Genomic DNA, 11520 nt, shown 5'->3' with positions numbered 1-11520 from the left:
AGTTTTGTTTGTTGGCATATAAATTAAGCGAAAAATAAGGCTCATCATTAGAATTGTTCACAATATCCATACATTTAGTGGTTGCCAAAGATCCATATTTGTAAATACCGAACCTTTAACTCAACACAGGATATCTTGAATAAGTCATGTTTGACAGTTGTTACTGAAATAGAGCATTTACAAATATTGAATAAAGATTTTAAAAGATCACTAATTAGTGACTTACATAGTTACAAATTAGCGTTGACAAAAAGTGATATGGTTGGTTTGCCATTCAACTAAGTTTTTAAGTGAACACATTTTGTAAAATTCTACTAAAAGAAGACCACCTACATAGACCGCTCATAGATATGGTATATACTTTAAGGTTCAAATAAAAAAAGGTCCAAAAGATTTATTTCATTATCTTCACTATCTTCTATATTTTTTCTCTATCGTATTAATAGCTACTCTGTCATGTTTTTAGTTACTAATTTTGTTCTATTTTATGTTTGTCAGTTAAAATAATTTTAATCATTTCGAAAAAGTAAATCTTGTAAATGCAACATATAAACGGTAAGAAACAATAACAATCCTATTGGTCAACATTTTATATGTACCGAGAATGATTACAACATTTTGCCTAAATATTTACAATGTTTATAAATATAATTAAACATCTAATGAACATTATGGGAAATGTTTATCAAAGTGTTTTTCAAACAAAAATTTTTTTCTGTATTTGGTGTAGTAATAGTAGTATATTGTAATTATTCTGTTCTTCCAATTCCATATTTGGATGCTTAAAGATTTTTACAAGACTATTACTAGAATGTCTCTTCAAGAGTTCTTCTAGAGTTTCCTTTCAATTAACATTAAACTTTTGTTACAATTTATAATTAAGTCTTAAGCATAAATTCAAAAATGTTCCTCTAATATTCTTCTCTAAAGATTAGTGCTAGTACTATGTATCTGTAAGGTGTTTTTCAGTTTTCCCTGTTGAGCTGATAAAATGGTTCCTTAGCGTTGAGTTGGGTAGTCTGCTATAAAATACTTGACGTCTTCCGCGTTTTTGAGGTTGCATAGACTACGCTGTGAATCTGCCTCACTTTCGTACTGAATATAATTCAGTCTTACTAGTTCTTCACGTGGTTTCTTTAATCTGTGTTTTTTTCTGTTCTGTTTTTAATGCAGTTAACCACCAAATATTGGTTTTTTATACTTTTCTTTGTAATTTTGATATTAGCTGTCACTTTGCTTATGTTATTGTTTTTATTTCAGCCAAAATGTTATCTGACTACCAGTGAAAGTGAAGCAAAAGGTTTAGTGATTGATACTGACGACTTCAATATTAGCCAAAATATTGGTCAATAATAGTAATAATAAAATACCAAGTTTCTTAGATTTAAAGCTTTAGTTTGCAAAACTTGGTAAAAACATTTAATCAATTTTGGTATTTATGTTAGATCGTCACAAAAAGGGGCTCTAAAAGTGTTAAATCGGCGACGCACACAAGCTGGCCAAAGACATAGCAGATCGGAATCACTTTTATTGTTTTCCCCATGCCTGCGATAGGTTTAATTGAAATAGATATTTATCACAATGAGAATTTTGGATTAATTTTAATATAAAGTGGCTGGATTGCATACAGATTTTTGCATATCGTTGAGTCTGCCCATCTTTTATTAAAAATTGGAGTACAGAAAGAAATCAATATTTTTGTATTTAAAGAGAAAATATTTTTTTTCATTTTAAAAAATAAATAACATAATTTTGCAAAATGCAGAAGGTTCGGAAAATTAGTATAGATGTTTTGTGTCATCATATATTTTCAATAAAATAACAAAATATAATAAAAACATGACTGCTACATTAAATTATCTATGATATAAATTCTAAAAATTAATCATAAAAAATATGAAAAAGTGTTAAATTAAATTAAGATATATGAAATAGTTTCATTTTTAATATAATGCTATATTTTCTAAATAAAATTTTATCAAAAGGTGTATAAACACATTTCTGTTTATGTAAAATGCTGTTGGAAAATATGGAAAAAATTCAATTTGAGTGCGAGTTCGTATAGAAAATTTAAAAATTTTGAAAGTTTTAAAAAAGAAATTTTAGTTTTTGTTCATTTTGTTTGTGCTTTCACCCATACATTTTATATTGCCACACAAGATTTTTAGCAATCAAGTAGATGAACAAAGTATGAAACAAACTGTATTTTCCCGGTGTAAATTGCACTTTAGATGTATTTTGAAAATAATTTTATTAAAAAGCATATGGAAGTATCTTTAAAATAAAATATTATAATTCATTTATCTGGGAATGTCTATGGTAAAATCAAGAACTACATCTACTTTATTCGAAAAATTTCATGTTATTCTTAATAAAAATAAAAAACACTATTAATAAAATAATTTTATATGTATGTAATATATATTTTTTTACATATAATCTTCATTCATCTTCATTCATTCATGTTATCCTAATTCAATTGGGTTAACGCATCCCATTTCAAAATTGTTGAGATCTTTTGTTTTTTTTCCAAATGAAATTATTTTTCCAATTTGTCATAATCATTGCTTTTTTTTATTATTTTATTAGCCTTTATAGCCGCAATAAAGCAGTAATGTAATTATTAAATATAATCTAGCAAATGACATCCAATATTTATTTATATTTAAATAAAAACAGAATCGTTCCACTAATCCAATTAGATTCATATATCCTTTGAACAAACAATGCATGTACGTGTTCCCACCTTCATTTTGTAAAAATGTAGATTATATAAACTTCATGTATAAATATTTGTACGACACACCATATTATATTCAGATAGTAACTTATTTTATGATATTACAAAAAATATTCCGTACCAATTTGTATTTCCATGTTGTTGGTAGTATCGGTGCCAACACACAGTAAAGCATTTTATGACAAATATTTTAGACTATTTGCTCTTTGCTCTTGGGTTAATGTCTCAAGTCCCAAGGCGATACTAATATTTTATACATACATATCCTAGTGCGATTATTAAACGTCTTAAGAATTTTTTGTTATGTTGTATGTGTTATCACACCCAGCAAAAGGAAAGAATTAAGAGTTTAAGGAATTGTGCAAATTGCTAGAGGAGCTTTTCATCTTAATTCATTCCCAAATTCTTCAAACTTAAAGTTTTAAAGAAAATTTGGCGTTAAACTTTTATACACTTCTTCTCCTATTAACTATCACTATCAAACGAATCCAGAATCATTAATTCTTCACTCATGCATAGTAATGTTCCTTTGCTGTCCTGATGCTAAATACAATATTTGTGTATTTGCAGAGCAATAAAGCTACTGACGACTTCCTCTGGTGTTCGGCCGCCAGCAATTCCAATGGCACGTTTTGCCCTTCAACTAGTTTGTAGTGTTTGTGGTGCTTGATTCACTCCAAGCTGAAGTTTTTCCCTAGCTTTATCACTTTTGCTGACATGTGCTGCTTTTTTATTACCATTCCACTCTAATAGGCCATTCCACCCAGCAACAATAAATTTAGTACATCACATATTTTTATATGCAAAGATATTTTATGATATTTACTTTACTTGTCGTTTTAATTAATTAATTAATCAAGCAGCTCATGGCATTAGAGTAGTATTTCGATCATAATAATTATATGAAAATGATGTCATATTTAAGAAATTAAATCAATGAGATGGTCTGCAGAATTAGTTTTATAGTATAATAATAAACTATATTATTATTATGTTGAGGCTAGTTGAGTGAGTGCACTTGAGCACTATTAGTCTCTATTAACTGCGAGGTTTCTTCATAACCCCCTTTTTGCCTTGACTGGATTATTCATACACTTCATCAAACTAAGCAATAACTGACCTCAGATCTGCGTACTTCCTCGAGGAACCTGTAACCATTCTGACATTCGATAACGCGTTTCAGGACTCTGTCCTTTATGTAATTTTTGATCGTATCAATCTTGAGATCCCTGAGTCTTTTCTTTTCTTTTCAGAGTATGGCTTTGTGCAATTTATAACTGGCGAATAGTAGTGATTGAGGCCTTGCTGAACACTACAGCTATATATCACAAGATACTTGAAAGTTATATCCCAAATTTGTACAATAAAGTTTGAGCAAATTTTTTAATTTATTTTTCATAACTTTTTTCTGCAAATAGTTTAACAAATATTTAACTAATGTAATATAAACAAATTATTTGGGAATTTTGAAGATTAAAAAACGAAATATAAAAATATGGTCTAAAAAAATTTAATTTATCTGAAATCAATATATCTAAGCTTATGTCATAAAAAAAAGCTTAAAATATATATATTTATAAATATAGAATTTAGACTTTCTCCAAATTTAGTTACAAAAGTAGTTTGAAAATATTTAGTAAATAAATAGTTTAGTTCAAAAAACTTAATTTCAATACTCTTTGGTAGACGCGTTCCAAATTTGCATTCAAAAAAATTTTTGAAATCTAGACTTTTCTTTTCATAGTTGAAACATTCGCACTTCTCTTCTTCTCACAAAGTGTGAAACAATGAATTACTACGATTCAAATTTGCTGCTGGAAAACGCTATTGACTTATCGAACTCTCTGGCTCATGTGATTTATGTAGCCGGCATAGATTTAGGTAAAGCATTGGCCTGCATCGATTACATTTCATTTGCCATTCTAAACTACGATACAATCTGTAAAAAGGGATATGACACTAAAATAAAATTACGAAAATCTGATCTAATGCTTGAGTTCACTAAGAAGTGTCTGATGACACGTGATGAAGCAAGGTTCACCTATAAAATAGTTAAAATTGGCTTCATGGCATATTACAACAATCGCTCAACGTTACTAGATTGTATACCTGGAGATCTTGAACTGGACTTATGGTACAAGGCTTCTGAGCAAATAGCTAAGGAGTTGTGGGGATATAAGGATTTGACTTGTGATATGTATAACTACTTTACGGAACAATTTCAAATCGTTTTATTTCAATTCTTTGAACGTGCGAAGTATAGAAAGTCAAACGCAGACAGTATTAAATCGAAATCAGACGAGTATTGTTATGAAAATTATATTGATTTGTATGAAAAACTTCAAGCAGATAGAGCCGAACAGGAGGAATTGGATGAGTTGGCTTTGTGTAAGATCAACAAAAAGTGTGAACTTTGCGCAAAAGAAAGAACAAAAGCTGAACGAATCATGGAGCGTAGGGAAGCACCTAAATGTGTTGTTTGTCATCGCTTAAAGCAACAGTGTATTTGTCCCACATGGGATAATACTATATGGGACAATCCAACCTTTTTTGATTACTACGAAGATGCTATTAAACAAAAGAAAGAGGAAGCCGCGGCAAGTATTGAAGTTTGTAACGAAATTGAAAGAAAAAATCGTTGCGGCACCTGGACCGATCCGCCACATTTACAAGAATTTTACAATGAAAATGAAAAGAATAAATAAGAAATGTATATCTTATAGTTTTAATATCGTTATAGTTATAAAATTTTAAATAATAGATAATGAAAGTTATTCATGTGAATCTACTTTTAAATTCAGACTGTTTCTATATTCGTACTTTATTTTCAATCATAAAAATCATATATAGCATAGCATATTATATTATTTGAATGTACAGCACAAACTTTATGATTTGAAGAATTTTGAACATATGTTAATTTTATAAAACACAGAGACAAACTACTAATTATTGAGAAATTAATCCTTCATTATTTAGTATATTTTGTTAAACGTTGTCTTGATTCCAAAACCAGAGAACATTGTGAGCGTCAGAGTTTGTTGAAGTTAAAGTAATTAGCTTCTGTCTAGAGAGCTTAGTTTGTATAATACCAATATTTTTAACAATCTCATAATAATAATAAACTAATAGTAATATATATTAAGGTATTCAAAATAAAATACTCAGAAATAGAACTCGTAAAAAAATCAAACAAAGTTATCCCTACGACTTCGTTAAACCAAGAAATCATAACTTAAATACGTTGGATCTTTAACTGTGTATGTTAATGGTATTTATTAGGTTAAACTCCAACACTAGGTCCACATGATTTAAAAATGTTTACCTCTATCAAATATAAAACACCTCTAATATTTTCGTACTTGTCGAATATGTTCTTATAACCAATAAATCTAAGGAATCTATTACATATACTCAAAATAAATTGTAGAATTAAAAAAAATTATCATCAGAAGAAAATATGTGAAAACATAAAAATTACAAAATTTTTCCATATAAGAAAAAATTTTGTCACTTTAGGTATGTTTCAAAATTTTCGGTAGTCTGATGTCTTTAAAATTAAAAATTTAAAAAATTTAAAACAAATAACATTCGCTACTATGAGTCGCGATCTAAGAGAATCTTTAGGTTGCCCATGTTCACAACAACATCCACATGGGGCATTTGTTGGCGTTTTGGATCAGAGAAATTACTGTAAAAGCTTGCAGGACTTTACGCCAGAATCGGTTTTCTTGGAAAATATTCATGATTTGGCACATACACTAGCACAAATTATGATCATTTGCGGATTACACGAATGTAAAGCGCTAAAAGCTGTGCCAGCTATTACTTATGCTTTTCTGCACTACGACCAGGTTTGTTACTGCATCGATACAATTCCAAAAAAACGAATAAGAAAAGAAGATTTATGCAAAGAGCTGATTAAAAACTGCTTGATGAATTCCATTGAGGCCAAATTAGCCTATGCAATAGTTAAAAGAGGATTTAAAGCATTCTACTTTAAACCTAGAGAATATAATCCACTGTGTCCGCCAGCTTATTCCGAGGAATGTATTTGGATACATGCCGGTAAGAAAAGTGCGGAAAGTTATTCACGTTTCGAAATTTTACCATGTGAAATACAACGCGATGTTGAAACACAAATTAAAATCGCCTATAAGAGGTACTTTGAGCGCATGGAATACCGCAGAAGCACTGCACCACGGGAGGAATGCAATTGCTGTTATTGTACGAAGATGCGCGGTTATCAGGTTTATGTTAAAGAAAAGAAACCAGCTAAGAAGTCCCAACATAAATGTCCTCTTTGTTGTAAGAAGAAGAAGAAGGTTAGTAAAGCTCGAGTTGCGAAAGATGACACATGTCCGGTGTGTATGCGTCCATTAGAAGAGTGCGTTTGCCAGAAATATGATTTCGAATTAGATTGGGTGAAGAGTATTTGGGAGCGTGCTGACTTCACAAGATACTATGAAAATTATATAGATGAAAACCGTCCAGATACCATAGAGTATAGATGCACGCATGCCCATCTTCAAAGTGAATGCAGACGCTGGTTCAATCCACCTTGGTTACACGTGTATAAAAACCAAATGCCAACAGAGAATCGTAACTCACAGCAAATTAGCTAAAAAAAAAGGTACTTAAGTACATAAGTACATTAGACAAACAAAATTCACTATAGACTGGAAAATTCTAAAATTTTACATTCTGCAATAATAAATTAGGATTAATTAACTATCTACTGTTTTAGTTTATTTTAAGAAATGTAAACGTGGTTTTTTACTTGTTTGCATTGATATTGATATATACTAACTGTTTGAGTGTTAAACATCCAACAGAAAGCATTGATTCAACCTCAATACTCATTGCCTTAATACGAAAGAGGTTGGGTGGGATAGATGGGAACTAAAGTAAGTGTCCTATCACTTGCAATACACAACCGAAGAGGCGTATTTATTAGCAAGGTTCAATCGGTCACAAATCGACTGTCACAAATCTGAGCGATCTCCATAATGAAGTACACTTCTATGGCGTGGGTAGATAAGTAGTATTAATTTCTTTTGGTTGATGTTAAATTCTATTTCACAAAAGGTTACTAATAACTATTCAACAGCGGAAATCGCGTTTCTGAACAGAGAAACACCTAGCCACATTTTCGATAAAAAATATATTTTTTGCCTTTGTCTTTGCAATCTGTTATTTGATTTTTATCACATATATAAGTCTTACATATATATATATATATATATATATATATATATATATATATATATATATCACCTATGAGAAATCAATTCCATAGCATATAAGTATGGTAGTCACTGTTGATGAGTAAATATATAAAATACTTTAAATATGGTATTTATAAGCTTGTTTAGCTTAGTTTATGATTTCCTCTTGAGAATGTTGAGAATCTATGGAATTATTTCGAATCTAAAGCTTCGAAGACAGAATATTTTAATAGAAGTTTGAAAATGGTTCCAAAAGACTATTATTCGAACAGCTCTCTGTATCAGTAGACAGGTGTAGAAAAAACCCACCTAAGAATAGATCCATTATAATATTTTCTTTAGAGAATGATGCGAATTTATTGTATGCATGTTTATAATGTATTAATATTTTTAATTGTGTTAGCAAAGTTAATATTTTCTTGTCAAATTTATTAAAAAACATTTATTATTAAAAAGTGTGAAGAAAATTGAAAAAAAAATCACATATGTTAAAGTCAAAAATAGTAAAAATGTTTGGATCGCCCAAAATTAAAAATAAATAAAAGAAAATGAAGTCCGCAAAATTTAAACCGATTCACCTACAATTGCCAATGCATCGTGTATACAGCAATTGTCACCATAGAGAATGTCAGCGAAAATCGGCATACCTTGATATCTACAACAAAACGTGTCAATGCAAGGGAGTATGTGAAACTACCAGTCTATCACAATATATCGAAAACGTTGTCGATTTGGCAAATACACTTGCTCATGTTATGATCACCTGCTGCATTCATCCGTGTAAAGCGAAAAATTCCGTAGATGTTATTACCTATGCCCTATTGAATTACGATGAACAATGCTATTGTAGTTCAGATAAAAAGCGTATACGAAAGGAAGACCTATTTTTTGAACTTAGCCAAAGATTAAAAATGGATAGACTAGAAACTCATATCGCATACACAATTATAAAGCGAGCCTTTAAAGCTTTATATTTTGTTCCGAAAAAATGTTGCAATGAAGACGATGAGAATCAGTCCGATATCGGAGCATGTGTATGGGCTAATGCAGCTAAGAGAATTGCAGAAGAATTGGCGCGTTATAAAAAACATAGTTGTACTGAACAACGCCGTTATGAAAAAAAAATTCTTGCTTTGCTATCGGAGTTCTATATAAGAACACAAGAACCAAGAGTAGCTACGACATATGATCTGTGCAACTGTTGCTTCTGCAGTAGGCATCGCAAGCCAATAGCTGTTAAACCACCGCCTTGTAAACCTCCGGCATATAAACCAATTTGTTGCAAAAAACAGATTAAAATCACTTCCAAAGGCAAAAAGACCAAAAAACCAGAAAAACTGATTTGTCCCATATGCTTGCGCTTAAGAAAGAACTGCATATGCTTCAAGGGTAAATTTGAGTTGCAGTGGGTTGGTAGTATTTGGGAATGGCATGATTTTCATGAATATTATAAGTATACTATTCTCGGTGGCCACCCATTTTGCACTCAAGAAGAACTTGAAGTGTTTTGTGAGGATTGGTTCGACCCACCTTGGTTGAATATACCTACAATAAAATGTGAGGTAGAGGAAAGTAATGTTGAATGAGACCTCTCAGATTGGTTTAATGTGTCCTTGATAATAGAACAGTATGAAATAATGCTATTTTCCATTTGCATTCAAAATTGAAAGCTATAAAACATGATATCCTTTAAGAGAATAAAATAAATTCCAAACATATAGTGAGTTTTGACTTGAGTTATATCGCTATCTTTAGTTCTACAAAGCAGAATCCATATTACCAACTTTGTTTTAATAAAAATTATAAATTTGATCGTAGTTAGCTTTAAATGACTATAGAAGTTAAATTTTCGTAATAAATCAAAATTGTATTTTTTGTATTTATGTATTTTTGATAAGTAACATTGAGCTAATGTCAAAATTGTTTGTTAGACATTATATTAATTCAAAAAACAAAAAAAATTTGTAAAAGTGGAAGGACTAAATTATAATTTAATTAAACTCAACCATTGCAATGGCCCACGTTGCGTTTAGGCATCGTTGCGGTACTAACTGCCAGCATAAGGAATGCCGAAATAAAAACAAGTTGGGCTTTGTGGACAAAACGTATGAGTGTAAGTGTTTAACTGACCTGAATACTTCGTCACTGTATTTGGAAAACCTCATTGACATGGCAAAGACCTTAGCTGAAGTAATGAAGATCTGCGGTATACATGACTGCAAGGCGGATTCGACTGTAGATACTGTTACATACATGCTACTTAATTACGATGAAGTTTGTTACTGTGTTGATGTGTTACCGAGAAAGCGTCTCAGGAAAGAAGATCTGTTTCATGAGTTAGGTCGAAAATGTCTAATGAATCGTGTAGAGGCACATTTAGCTTACGCAATCATCAAGCGTGGCTTTAAAGGTTTTTACTACAAGCCAAGTTTCCTAGGCCCTAATGAAACTATGCCATTGACCTGCTATACAGAACAAACTATATGGATACATGTAGCTAAAAGAATAGCTGAACATTATTGTGAATATAATAAATTACCAATTGATGAGGCATTGGGTTTTGAGGCGAAAATTAAAAATGCATTCAAAAGATACTATGAACGTAAACAAGACAGGCGAAAGGAGAAATTAACGAAGAAGTGCACATGTTGTTTCTGTAACCAGAAGCAAGGTCATCTTATCTTCACCAAAGATGAAGCATTAGAAACGTATGCTGAACCTGATGTGGAGAAAGAGGATCATAGATGTCCACATTGTTGCAAGAGGAAAGCCAGGCCGGCTCTTATACACTCCGGTCGTTCACATGCTAAATGCATGAAGTGTTACCGAGCCAAGATTTACTGCATATGTCCGAAATACGATTTCAACTTGAATTACGTGGGCAGTATTTGGAACCGTCCTGACTTCGCAAATTACTATGAAACACAAATTGTGGCAGCGCAACGTGCTGCAGAGGCAGCTGAATGTGATGCTGAAGAACTGCAACGTTATTGTGCAGATTGGAACGATCCACCATGGCTTAGGTTTAGGACATTTAAACCTCTAAATACGGAATAAGTTAAGTATAATAGTTTAAATCTTCCCGCCAGTTTCAAAATTTTAAATCGTAAATATATAATTGATTAGAATTTAAAAATTAATTTCGCAATAGAATATTATTAAACAATATATCAACAAGAAATGAAGTACTGTATTTTAGTTATAAGGTAAAGGTAGAACTTGCAGCAAAATCTAAACCCATCTCTAAAGGGTTTATAGATTTTTTAATTCGCACATTATAATAACATAAACTAAACTTATCTAAACTATGTGTAAAAAGCACATAGTTTTATAAACTATATATAAAGAAATAAATTAATAAGATTATAAGTGTTATGTTATCAAATCTCAGAATGGTTACAGGCTCCTCGGGGAGGTATGCAGATCTGAGGTCAATTATTGCTTAGTCTGATGAAGTGATAAACAATAATCCAGTCCAGACGCAAAGAGGGGTCTTGAAGAAACCTCGCAGTTAATAGAGAGTAAAAGTGCTCAGGTGCACTGACTCAACTA

The 11520-nt window shown here is 31.0% G+C and overlaps 4 protein-coding genes across 4 annotated transcripts; all 4 read left to right on the top strand.

Moving 5' to 3' along the window:
* The first annotated feature begins 4527 nt into the window (after nucleotides 1-4527).
* LOC119675484 lies at nucleotides 4528-5696 on the top strand. Its single transcript, XM_038086691.1, has 2 exons — nucleotides 4528-5337; nucleotides 5676-5696. Exons 1-2 carry the CDS (start codon nucleotides 4528-4530, stop codon nucleotides 5694-5696), a joined length of 831 nt encoding a protein of 276 aa, XP_037942619.1.
* A 558-nt stretch (nucleotides 5697-6254) lies between these two features.
* On the top strand, nucleotides 6255-7472 carry LOC119680940. The gene has a single exon (XM_038093974.1). The coding sequence runs from the start codon at nucleotides 6340-6342 to the stop codon at nucleotides 7363-7365; it is 1026 nt and encodes a 341-aa protein (XP_037949902.1). The 5' UTR covers nucleotides 6255-6339; the 3' UTR covers nucleotides 7366-7472.
* A 989-nt stretch (nucleotides 7473-8461) lies between these two features.
* Nucleotides 8462-9684, top strand: LOC119683398. The gene has a single exon (XM_038097061.1). The coding sequence runs from the start codon at nucleotides 8517-8519 to the stop codon at nucleotides 9552-9554; it is 1038 nt and encodes a 345-aa protein (XP_037952989.1). The 5' UTR covers nucleotides 8462-8516; the 3' UTR covers nucleotides 9555-9684.
* Nucleotides 9685-9896: 212 nt separating this feature from the next.
* On the top strand, nucleotides 9897-11108 carry LOC119683397. The gene has a single exon (XM_038097060.1). The coding sequence runs from the start codon at nucleotides 9982-9984 to the stop codon at nucleotides 11023-11025; it is 1044 nt and encodes a 347-aa protein (XP_037952988.1). The 5' UTR covers nucleotides 9897-9981; the 3' UTR covers nucleotides 11026-11108.
* The last annotated feature ends 412 nt before the right edge of the window (nucleotides 11109-11520 follow it).

This window comes from Teleopsis dalmanni, chromosome 2 (assembly GCF_002237135.1).
Source record: "Teleopsis dalmanni isolate 2A chromosome 2, ASM223713v2, whole genome shotgun sequence".
Lineage (NCBI taxonomy): Eukaryota > Metazoa > Arthropoda > Insecta > Diptera > Diopsidae > Teleopsis > Teleopsis dalmanni.
The sequence above is the reverse complement of the archived record's forward strand: the minus strand, read 5'-3'. Positions and strand labels throughout refer to the sequence as shown.